At 56.8% G+C, this 12,277-nt stretch overlaps 1 protein-coding gene across 2 annotated transcripts in view; it reads left to right on the top strand.

Moving 5' to 3' along the window:
* TMCC2 (transmembrane and coiled-coil domain family 2) overlaps nt 1-12,070 on the top strand; it is a 35,937-nt gene extending 23,867 nt beyond the window's left edge. Inside the window, exons 1-4 of one of the 2 annotated variants that reach the window (XM_059996060.2) lie at nt 801-972; nt 9,077-10,017; nt 11,229-11,364; nt 11,626-12,070. In XM_059996060.2, coding sequence (XP_059852043.1) covers nt 946-972; nt 9,077-10,017; nt 11,229-11,364; nt 11,626-11,937 — 1,416 coding nt within the window. In that variant the 5' untranslated portion in view covers nt 801-945 and the 3' untranslated portion in view covers nt 11,938-12,070. Of the gene's footprint in view, nt 1-800; nt 973-9,076; nt 10,018-11,228; nt 11,365-11,625 lie in introns of those variants that run through there. The other variant, XM_059996051.2, reaches the window with a different exon arrangement.
* Nucleotides 12,071-12,277: the final 207 nt, after the last annotated feature.

Raw genomic sequence — 12,277 nt, 5'->3', positions numbered from 1 at the left:
CTTGCCTCTGGGCTTCTGCTGCTACTGCCTTCTCCTTTTTCTCCTCCCCGCCCCCCGTTTTGCTTGTAAGAAAAGGTTACATATGTTAGCTTGGCGGAGCCTAGAAGGGGGTGGGGGGCAGAGGAAGGATGTCTTGAGTGTGAGAAGACCAGGCTGCCTCCGTGGCTACCCAGGACAGACTGCAGTAGCTGGACTGCCTTCCATCTCAGCTCCGTGGGATAGATCAGGCAGTCATCTACAGACGTCAATACCAGGAAGGGTCAGTCTTACGCTAGACACAGCGAAGGGCCAGGATATAGTTAAGATCTGATCCCTGCCTTCCTGGGATCATTAAGACTTAAGACTTGTTTATGCAAGAGGAACAGTGCACATGCCCAAAGCATGAAGAAAAAACTCAAGTGCCGTAGGCGGGAGGTCATCTACAGGTGTGGGAAGCTGCTGGAAGCGTCCCTGACCCCGCATGGCCCTGACTGCTTACGCTCGAGCCGGCCCCACAACTTGGGACCTCAGTGTTGTGCCCTTGCTAGGCCCCTGTCCTCACAGACCCCAAGTCATTGCCACCACAAATGTTTGTAAGGTTTCCACGAGCCTAGGGTGTGGGGACTTCTGCTCTTGGTGTTCTGGCTGAGGGCCCTGGCATTGGGCCCTAGAGATAGCACTGGGCCCTTATCTCCGTGCACCTTCTTGAATTTGGGCCGCCCCGTCAGCGTGATCCATGCCGATCCTTAATATTTAAGCCCCGAGTCTCTCACCAGGCTCAAGTGGGTGCAGAATCTGCGTCGTCTTTGGTGATTCTGCTGTGGGAAGCTGCCCTTAGAGAGGCCCAGCAGATCCCTGAACTCTGCTGGCCACCCCGGCACCCTCCTTACAGCTTGCTCTCCGCAACTGTGGGTCTCTCGCCCCCTCTGCTGGCCGCTCACGGGATTTCTTGCTGGGACTGTCAAGATGAAGTCCAAGGAGGAAGAGACGGCTGTGAGTTTGCCATCCATGTTTTATCTTGGGTGTTTTTGCTGGGGTGGGGTGGAGGGGGGGGGTGTGACGAATGGGAAGTAGAAGCTAGCGGGGAAGTAGCTGGCAGCGGTGTCCAGAGCAGAAAGTCGATTTCTAGGATCTCAGAGAAGAGGAAATCCCCTGGTGAGGCTGGCTACTGCCTGCTTCCTCCAGGCAGTTATTGGAGTAGGGAGGAAGCCTTGGGAGTGATGGTGCCTTCAGCCTGTGGGCAGGGCAGCGGGGAAAGAGGCAGAAGACTGCAGGCTGAGCTGGCTGTGTTAGCATCTGCCAGAGAGTTCCCTCCAGGCTCCAGCCTTTTTGGCTTTGAAGAGCTTGCCTCCATCCTGGAAGCCTGGCTAGGAGGTCCACTTCTGTTCTGAGGCTGAAGAAGGGAGTTGATGGGACTGTGCCTGTTTGTGAGAGGGGCTTCTGACGGTGAGAGGCATTTGTGCGTGCATGAGGGGAGGGGAGAGGAGGAGAGGGGAGAGGAGGGGAGGGGCGGAGCATCCATCCGGTTGGGTGAAAGATGCAGGTGCACGTGTTACCATGTGCTTCCCCAACCTGCCCCCAGGCAGGAGTTGCTATCTGTCACACCTGGATGTCCTCATGAACACTGGACTCATAGTGGCAACAGCTGGACTTGGGGATGGGCAGGGTGGAGGAGGGCACCCGCTTGGTGATCCTCCCTGTCTCCTCCCAGATGGGAAGGAGCAGCCGTGAGCCCCAGGGAGGGAGAAATCTCCCAGCGCAATCCGCCCCTAATCCCCAGGCTGGGCCTCAGACTGGAGATGGCGGCTGCAGAGCCTGGGAGCTCCGGCACACCTGCTCGCAGACCCCGGCTTTCCTTGGCAAGCCCAGCGCTGCCCAGGGACTGTGATCCCGGGGGCCTGGCACAGCCTGCAGAAAGCTGGGGCCTCAGGGCCCCTGGTACCCCAACACCAGCACGGCTTTGGGAAACGGTACCTACACAGGTGAGGCCCTGGTAGGGATGGGGGTGGGGTTGGGGGATGGAAGAAAGCCATTTCTGGAGTTTGTCAGGTGGGCTGTGCTCCCCTCCAGTCTCTTGGGTTGTGGCCCCCTCTCCTCTTCTCTCTCCATTATAGAGATGGGAGAAGGGAGGAGGGGTGAACACCAGGCCTCCAGGCTTAGGCTGACGGGTGCTGGCAGGGCCCTTGGGGTTGGGTGAGGGAGCCCTGGCACAGAAACCTACAGACGTCACAACGCGTGGGGCCAGAGGAGCTGACATGAAATTAAGCGGAAGGGGTGTTCCTGCTTGTGGCTGCCTCTGTCTACAGAGAAACAGTGACCGGGAGGGAGGAATGTGAAGGGCCAGTGAGCACCATCCCAGTAGGAGGGTCCAGAAGGAGCAAAGTGCTGGGTGCTTGGAGCTTTGGGAGAATTTGGAGGATTGAGAATACAGGAGGCGCCAAGGTGGGAGGGCAGCTCCGGGGTTCCAGCCAGGGTGTGGGTATGAGGAGGCAGAGGGAACAGCACAGCAGGGCATTTGTGTGGACAAAAGGGCATTGTTCTCAGCAGGGCAGGGAATGAGGCGGCTGAGCTGAGGATGTAGTTTTGACCAGAACCAAGGGGTGGACCTATCAGAAAGGACTGGAATCCGAGGGCTAGATGAGAGGAGTGTCGCTCTGCCAGGAAGAGTCACCCTTAGGCTCAGGGCGGGAGGAAGCACTTGCTGGCTGCAGGAGGAGGCTGATTGAAGCCTCCACCCAGTGCCCGGCTGCCTGGAGATCGTAGGTGCTGCATGAAAGGATGCAAGAGTGAGTTTCCTCATCTGTATGGACTCTGCACCCTGCAGTCCCTCGTAGCAGCGTAAAATTCCTTGTAAAGCCGCTGAGGGCACTCATGCAACGAGGAAGGGGCACTGCAGGAAGAGCCAGGTCCCTCACGCACCTGCCCTTGAATCCCTCGTGTGGCAGCTGGGGTCTCACTGCAGGAGTTTTTCACCTTACTCTTACCCAGTGAACAGCCCCAGGTGTATATATGTAATATATCCTCCTCCACGTGTACCCCTTTATCTAAGCATTTGCCTCCCTGCCCTCTGGAGAAAAGCCACGTGGGCTCCCAGGCACCAATGGAACCACTGGATGGGCTGGTGCCTTCCCCTCCCCCACCCCCTGCCCCTCCCCGCCCCTCCCCGCCCCTCCCGCACCTGGCTTGGGTTAGCTGTGATGATGCCTCAGAGCCAGGGTTGAGCGGCTTCATAGCACCTGCATTATCTGGGAGAATGGGAGCAGCCCCTGGCTGAGGACCAAGGGTTGGCGTAACCTTCCCAGTCTGCCCTGGCTGGAGCATCAGGTTGGTGTGGGAGATGTCAGGTTGCCTCCCTCCCAGCTTCATTGTAGGGTCACACTGCCTCTTTGAGCAGGGGGTGGGGTGTTTGCTGGCCATGGCTGTCCCTCTCCATCCTGGCCTGGGTTACCTCCCTTTCCCTCGAGGAAGGAGGGGAATCTGTGTGTTCTCCATCCTGAGAAGGGTGCTCAAATCAGAGTCACAGGGCGAGAAGTCAGCAGATGGAAGCATCTCTGCTGAGTCACCCGGGCTGACAGGCCTGTCACACTCACCTGCGGGGCTCTTAGTCACTGCAGCCCAGGAGCAGCACCCTGCGTGGACCTCAGCCCATCTGGTCAGACCCACAGACAAAGCAGGGTTGACACCCGACTCCATTGCTCTCCACCCTGGGAGGGGGCACACAGGCCACCTGACCCGGGATGACAGGGCCACCCTGCTCTCCTAAAGGGGGGCATAGGAGCCCCAAAGCTCTTTTCTTTGCTCTTTTTTTTTTGCAAGAGTGACCTTAGTGTTGGCTTTCCAACCCCTGAGCAGGTAGCTAGGACAGGAATCATCTTCTATGCGGCTTGCTCTGGGGACCCTAACAGGAGAGCACTTTGTAAATGTAGGAGGAGGCTGCCTGTCCCTGGGGGAGGGGAGTCACAGGCTGGGGGCCATCTCCGGTCTCCTGGGAACCTGGGAGCGCAGGTGTGGAGCATGCATTCCTTGCAAGTGTAATTGTTGATATGGTCCATCTTGAAGCATGTTTATAATGTGTTTGTACTGTTGCTAGAGAAATAGACCCATGATTCACATCTCACAGTTTACATGGCTAGCGTCCTTCCCCTTTGCACTGAGGAGCTTCATGTAAGCTTGGATGCTTCTGTCCCAACAGTGTCTGCCTCAGGGACCCAGGCTGCCGGGCCAGTGTGTGAGAGGAAGACCCATGGCCCGTGTCTGGCCGGGTTAACATGGAGATGTGAGCTCAGGCCCCGGAGGAGGTGGGAGCCCTGTAACCTGGCAGAGCGCCTAATCCGGCTTCGCTCAGCTCTGCTGGAAGCGGGCAGGGAGAAGAGTCTGAGGGGCTGTGAAGCCTCGTGGAGGGGGTGCTCCCAGGGGTGTGTCTCTCCAGAGCAGGGAGACGAATAGGGAAGGTTGTGCCCCGGACACTTCTGACAGCGTCCCAGCTCTGGCTCTTCCAGAACATTCATCAGCACTTCTCGAACATCACTGTCTGTGTAGAACAGTGTCAGTGACCTCAGCCCTGGCTGGTGGGCACCCTGAGCAGGGAGCGTGACCTGGCCTCTGGGTTGCCTTGTGTGGATAGGGGTCATGGAAGAAGCATGGGCCACTCTCCACGGTTCTCCTCTTCTTAGAACTTGCCCCCCTGTGCACAGGGATTCTTCCTGGGGTCAGGTGCCTGCGGAGTGTCTGGCCCCTCTTAGGCAGGAGAGTGGGGTGAGGAGGCCATGGTGTTGGTGGCTAGGCATGGACAGAGGGCTGGGTGGCCTGGGCCATGTGAGGCTCTGTGACAGTTTCGAGAGAGGAACAGCAGTGCCTGTGTAGGCCACCCACTGCCGTGCTCCAGGCTGGGGCACCCTGGGAGTTCTCACCTGCTAGTGACCGGGAGTTCAGTGATCTGTATTGCTCCTCTTTTTAGTGAGTGAGTTAGAGCTGCTTCTTCCTTTTTTTTGGGGGGGGGGGGGCTGTGCTGAGCAGCGTGTGGGATCTTAGTTCCCCGATCAGGGATTGAACCTGTGCCCCATGCCTGCAGTGGAAGCACAGAGTCTTAACCACTGGACCGCCAGGGAAGTCTCAGCTAGAGCTTCTGCTGTATTAAAAATGTGCCCATAAGATGAAGGACTCAGATACCCTCCCGCAGACCCACTCTGTAATAGGACATGGGCTGGCCCTGCAACCTAGGCCAGCAGATTGAGGGCCCTGGCCTTCCACACCCAGGTTGTGCAACCATCACCTCTTTCTAGTTCCAGAACATCTTCATTATCCCTAAAGGAAACCTGTACCCATTAAGCAGTCACTCCCCATTTCTCCCTTCCCCAGCCCCTGGCAACCGCTAGTCTGTCTTCTGTCTCTATGAATTTAAGTATCCTGGACATTTCATATAAATGGAATTGTACAATATGTGGCCTTTAGTATCTGTTTTCTTTTACTTAGTGTAGTGCTCTTGAGATTCATCCACATTGTAGCCTCTATCAGTACTTTATTCATTTTATAATCAAGTAAGATTCCATTGTGTGACTCTACCAATTTTGCTTACCCATTACCCAACGATCAGTGGACATTTGAGTTGTGTCCACCCTTTGGCTATTGTAAATAGTGTTGCTGTGAACATATGTGTACAAGTACTTGTTTAATACCCGCTTTCAATTCCTTGGGGCTGCACCTAGGGGTGAAATTGCTGGGTCATAAAGTAAATCCATGTTTAATTTTTTAAGGACCCTCCAAACTGTTTTCCACAGCAGCTGTGCCATCTTGCATTCCTGCCAGCAAAGGTGTGAAGCTTCTGATTTCCCCACATCCTCGTCAACACTTGTTATTTTCCTTTTTAAATTTTAGCCGTCCTAGTGGACGTGAAGTGTCGGTTGATTGTGATTTGTTTTTGAGCACCTGCCGTGTGCCCTGAGATTGTACTGTGACCGTTGCCTTCATGGTCTCATTTTATCCTCCTGACAATCCGTTGAGGTGGGTAGAAATACCCCCTTTTTCTAGATGAGAAAGCTGAGTCCCAGAAACGTTAATGACATATCTAAGGGCACACAGCTGGTAAGTGACAGAGCCAGGATTCTAAACCGGTGTTTGCTTCCACACTTAGTGCCCTTTCCATTGTCCTGCATGGGCCGTGTATCCTGTCTCATTGCGATTCTTCTTCTTCTCTTATTTTTTGTGAGCAAATCTCATTCTCCTCGTGCTCTGCTAGATTCATCCCTCTTAACAGCTTTCTCATCTTTTTTCTTCTAATGCTCTAATTTTCCTTCCTTTGTTAAAGCATAATCCCTCTTTGTACCTCTGCCTGTCTGTCTGCAGCCTCCTTGGCTCTTTTTTCCTGGTCACCCTGTCTCCCTTTCGTCCTGAAAGGGCGCTGCAGCCTTGCGGGGGAGGGGGGGGTGAGCTTGGGGAGAGGAGGGAGCGGAGAACTCCCTGGGGGCAGGGACAAAGAGGCATGTTCTGTGACTGGAGCCAGCCAGAGGCTCCAGGCATTGTAGACCCAGTGGAGGGGCAGGAAGGAGCTGAGGTCCTGCCGCAGGAACCCCAGGCTTGAGTCTGGGCCCCAGGGCAGAGAAGAGGGGCGGGCGGTGGGGAAACGGGTGGGACTGCAGCCCACTTCAGCTCACCACCAGGCCCTGCTGATTTTCCTGGAGTGCCTGTTCTCTCATTCATGGGGATTTCACAGCCAGCTTCAGCTCTGCTTTTCTATTTGTAAGCCAGACAGCCACCAAATTGAGGGGTAAAAGGCTCTGAGCTGCCAGACTGGAGCCCGGACGGGCAGGGAATTTGCTCTTTCACACTCCCTTGTAGTCCAAAGCACTTTTGCTTTTCACAGCGAGTCCATGTCTCATTAGGTCCTCCGACACTCCTCCAAGTAGGTGGGACCGATGCTCTCCTCTTTATAAAGATGAGCCGGCGACCTAGCTGAGCATCAGGCAGTGAGGCCGCCAGATCCCAACTCATTTTCTGAATATTCTTTCTCCCACGCAGCGAGTGGAAGAGAGGGAAAGTGTTGAGTCTCTTTGGAAAGCACAGCGGCCTTATAAAGGGGTCAAGTTCTTTCATCTTAAAAGCTGTGTGTTGCATATAGAATTAAATTTTGCCTCATAGTATCAATGTTGAGCAAATTTTTTGGTATAACCTTTTAAATAAACTTCATTTCCTCCGCCACACACACAAAATGTTGTGCTGGCAGATGCAGACGGCACCGATGAGTGCCTCTGCCTGTGCTGTGCCGACTGCTTGCTGCACATCATCTTGTGTTACCCTCACCAAAGGCCTGAGAGGAGGTATGATGATACCCATTTTACAGAGGGGAATACTGAGGGTCAGGAAAATCGAGAGATGGGGTGTTTGCCGTCACTGCAGGAACAGCACAGGAAGAAGGGGTTTCACTGCACGATGCAGTTTGAAGTCAGATTGCTGCAACGAGTAGACCTTGGGACGGGTCATTAAGGGAGACTGTGGAATTGGCTCCTCTGATATACAAGGTCCTGAAGGTATCGGCACCCGGCAGAGGGCAAAGGGACATGCGGGGAGACCCAAAGCACATGTCAGAGGAAAGTCCTGACTTCAGGAGGTATGGGAAGGGACGGGTTTTGTACCCAGCGTCCCCAGTGGAACGGGGACCTGAAAAGGCTGAAGAGGAAGCCCACAGAGGAGACACCCTCCTCTGGCTCCTGAGTTTGGCAGGGCTGTTGTTTTTAACAGCGTTTGCCAATCATTTTGCACCTCTGCAGAGATGGAGCCCAGTGGCTTCTGCCTGCAGTTGGCACGGGCTGCTTCCGGTGCGTGAGCTGCGAGCTGGGGTCACTTTCTTTGTGTTTAACCCCTTCCCCCATGTGCACCTCACCCTGCCCCCACCCCCACATACACAAAAATAGCGAATATCTGACCGGCCCAGGGTGTGCTGTGTGTAAAAATACAGGGGGTTGAGCCATTTCCTGCTGCTTCCGTTGTTGCGTGGAGATAAGACACTGGGACTCGGCTGTGGACAGCGGTCCTCCAACAGGCTGAGGCAGGTCTGGCCCTGGGAGAGTGGGGCTCCAGGCCCGCCTGCTTTCATCCGACCTTGCTTCCCATCTTTCCCATCTTCTGTGACCTTTCCTTCCCCTCTCTCCCTGCCCCCATCCTCTCTGTCTCTCTGCTCCATTCTTTGTGCCACCCTGATGCACTCAGGAAGCCTGCCTGCCTGCGAGGAAAAGGCGCTGTCCTCTCCCTCCTGCACATTCACCTCCTTCCATGCTGGATGGCTGGTACCCCCAGGCCCCCAGCCTGGGCCCTGCTTCCCTGTGGGTTACTTCTGGGACTCGAGCCCTTGGGGACCCAGCCAGCAGGCAGGTGGGGGTGTGCTCCTCTCCCTGGCCTGGGAGACCGGGCAGGGCTGGGCGCTCCCGCCATCATGAAGCGGAAGAGGTTGCTGACGACCCCAGGGAGCTGGAAGGTAAGGGCAGGGCTGTGAGAGGTGTCCGCTGAGGCAGGTGGCCCGCTGAGCTGCACTGGGGAAGCCCAGGTGGGGAGGGTGCAGGGAAGTGCTTCCTGTGCCTGCATGGGGCCCAAGTGTAGGCTCTGGTCAGCTCTGAGGGAGAGGCCTGCTCCAGGCAGGAGCCTTATGGAGGGCTGAGTCCAGAGGGACAGCGTGTCTCATCCCCGAGAAATAACCCCGTGACTGCAGTGAAGCCTCAGACCTGCTTGATCCATGTGATGGGGCAAAAAGAGTTCTGGGCTGCCAGTTCTGTCTTCCTGAAGCTGTTTGTCCCTGAGCAACTTGCTTGAACTCTCTGGGCCAAAGGAGGAGCAGGTCTGCCTAGACTGCATTTTAGGGTTGTTGTGGGGATTGGGTAAATAGCAGATGTGCAAGCCCTTCCTAAATGGCAGCTGTGAGGGAATACTGTTGTCATTGCCATTATCCTTTCGGACTCTTTCCTTAAAGTTTCCTGTTCATCCCGCATCTGTTTTCCAGGCAGTGAAAACCAAGTCCAGAGTTGTCCAGGGACACACGAGAGACCCCTGTGGGCCCCCTCCCTTGGTTTCCTGATTGACTTACGCTTCTTCTGCTTGCCTTCTTCCCCAGGTCGACAAGGGGGACCTCGCGGCCCTGAGCCTCCCTGGCGGCCCTGGCCACGGTGACGCCGATGGCCCCATCAGCCTGGACGTGCCGGACGGGGCCCCGGACCCCCAGCGGACCAAGGCCGCCATCGACCACCTGCACCAGAAGATCCTGAAGATCACAGAGCAGATCAAGATCGAGCAGGAGGCGCGGGACGACAACGTGGCAGAGTACCTGAAGCTGGCCAACAACGCTGACAAGCAGCAGGTGTCCCGCATCAAGCAGGTGTTCGAGAAGAAGAACCAGAAGTCGGCCCAGACCATCGCCCAGCTGCACAAGAAGCTGGAGCACTACCGCCGGCGCCTGAAGGAGATCGAGCAGAACGGGCCGTCGCGGCAGCCCAAGGATGTGCTGCGGGACATGCAGCAGGGCCTGAAGGACGTGGGCGCCAACATGCGCGCCGGCATCAGCGGCTTTGGGGGTGGCGTGGTGGAGGGCGTGAAGGGCAGCCTCTCCGGCCTCTCACAGGCCACCCACACCGCCGTGGTGTCCAAGCCCCGGGAGTTCGCCAGCCTCATCCGGAACAAGTTTGGCAGCGCTGACAACATCGCCCACCTGAAGGACCCTCTGGACGACGGGCCCCCCGAGGAGGCGGCCCGGGCGCTGAGCGGCAGTGCCACGCTCGTGTCCAGCCCCAAGTACGGCAGCGACGATGAGTGCTCCAGCGCTAGCGCCAGCTCGGCTGGGGCGGGCAGCAACTCGGGGGCCGGGCCCGCTGCGCCGCTGGGGAGCCCCAAGTCGAACATGCTGTACGGCGCCCCCGGAAACATGGATGCCGTGCTGGAAGAGCTGCGGGAGATCAAGGAGGGCCAGTCCCACCTGGAGGACTCGATGGAGGACCTGAAGGCTCAGCTGCAGAGGGACTACACCTACATGACCCAGTGCCTGCAGGAGGAGCGCTACAGGTGTGTGCCGCCCGGCCCGGCCCTGGGGAGAGGGGCCGAGCACCGGCTTGCAGACTTGGTGGTAGCAGCAGACGGGGGAGCATCTAGAAGGCTCCTGGGCTGCTGGAAGGGGCCAGGAAGAGGCTCCGAGGCCCCTTCCACCAGCTTCCAGGGCAGCTGGAAGTTAGGATTACGGGGCCTGTGGAAGGAAGGCTCTGCCCGTCTCAGGAGCTTTGAGCGTCCCTCCTTGATGATTACATGGTTGTTGTACAAAAGGAGAAACCGAGGCAGGAGCCAGCTACATGGCCTTTTATCTGGAGAGAGTCTGGCTAAGAGCGCTGACTCTGGAGCCAGGTTACCTGGGTTCAGATCCCAGCTCTACTCTTTACCCTTTACCTTGAACAAAGTTCTTAATACTCTTCGTACCCGGTGTCCTCATCTGTGAAGCGGGAATAACGTGAAGCCCTGTTCACAGGGTTTGTGAGGGTTGAGTCCAAACCTGTAAAGTCACCGTATGTAGGTGTCTGGCGTGGTCCATGTGATCGTTCAGCTGGGGCTCCCGAGTCAGCCTGTCCCCTCCTTCCCTTCTGTCGGCTCTGCTTTTGCCCTGCGCCTCTCGTGTGCCATTTGGCACCTGCTCCTTGGGAGTCTTCGGGATCTTTTCTTTAGTTAGCACCTTTTCTTCTTTATATATGGGAAGAAGGTTTGGAAAATTGAGGGGGAAACCTGCCTGAAAGCTAACTCCCCCCGCCGCCGCCCGCCATAGTAGCCATCTTCTATATTTTGTGCCTTCAGAGCAGGGATTGTGTCTGTATATCCCTGGGTCCCTGGTACCCAGGAGAGCCTGTTAGCCCAGGGCTTAAGGGTTGAGGTTGTTGAAGTTAGTCAATCCCTGACTCCTCCATTCATGAGCTCTGTGATCTCAGGCAAGTTCCTCAACCTCTCTATGCCTCAGTCTTCTCGTCTGTAAAATGGGGATGACACTAGGACTTATCTTGAAGGTTTGTGGAGGAGGATCCTATGGGATAATGTGGCGAAAGTGCCTAGCCCAGGGCCTGCATATAAGAAGTGCTGTGTACGTAGTAGCTTTCATTGTGGTTGCTGTTAAAATTGGACAGGGCTGGACACCTGGGGTGGGTTGAGTCATTGTTGAGAATGAGTGAAATTGATCCTGGGGAGAGACAAGGGGCTTGGGGAGCTGGGACTGGTGTCATACCTTCTCCCTCCGCCAGGTATGAGCGGCTGGAGGAGCAGCTCAATGACCTGACCGAGCTTCACCAGAATGAGATGACCAACCTGAAGCAGGAGCTGGCCAGCATGGAGGAGAAGGTGGCCTACCAGTCCTACGAAAGGGCCCGGGACATCCAGGTACAGCAGCCTCAAGAGGAATCCGGGAGTGGGCTGGTTCCGCCGCTTCCCCTTAATCAAGACTTCCACTTCCCACTGTCCTCCCCAGATAGTCATCATTAAAGGACTCGGGCCCCTAGCTGCAGCTGATCACTCTCTACCCTGCCTGGCCTTCGGAGGGGGCACCCTGTGCATTGTCACCTCCTCGGAGGGGCAGGTAGGGTTTAGGCTGGGGGTCTGCCCGCCCCGAGCTCCAATGCACCCACCCCTGTGTCCCTGCAGGAGGCTGTGGAGTCTTGCCTGACCCGGGTCACCAAGCTGGAGCTGCAGCAGCAACAGCAGCAGGTGGTGCAGCTGGAGGGCGTGGAGAACGCCAACGCACGGGCGCTGCTGGGCAAGTTCATCAACGTGATCCTGGCGCTCATGGCCGTGCTGCTGGTGTTCGTGTCCACTCTCGCCAACTTCATCACACCACTCATGAAGACCCGCCTGCGCATCACCAGCACTGCCCTCCTGGTCCTCGTCCTCTTCCTCCTCTGGAAGCACTGGGACTCCCTCACCTACCTCCTGCAGCACGTGCTACTGCCCAGCTGAGTGGCCGGCCTGTCCCGACCCCGTGCTCTCCCCAGCCCCCAGCTGGCCATGCTTCTCCGGGGGAACCCTGGGACTCCCGAGTCCTTGGACTTCATCATGTGTCCAGTTTGGCCTCCTGCCCAAACTGTCCATTCCGGCAACTTCTGCCCCCTTCTCTGTCCTTGCTTCTTCTGTCCAGTGCCTCCTCCCTGTTGGCCTGAAGGGAGCCGTCAGTGTAGCCCTGGCTGGAGGCGGTGGGGGCGTCGGTGGCCAAATGGAGCAGAGGACACCCGGATGGACTGTTCTGATTATTTACAGTCACACAAGTGCTCCTCCCAGCTGACGCAGATGCCATGGGTCA

The sequence above is a fragment of the Delphinus delphis genome, chromosome 1 (assembly GCF_949987515.2).
Source record: "Delphinus delphis chromosome 1, mDelDel1.2, whole genome shotgun sequence".
In the NCBI taxonomy this organism is placed as follows: domain Eukaryota; kingdom Metazoa; phylum Chordata; class Mammalia; order Artiodactyla; family Delphinidae; genus Delphinus; species Delphinus delphis.
The sequence above is the reverse complement of the archived record's forward strand: the minus strand, read 5'-3'. Positions and strand labels throughout refer to the sequence as shown.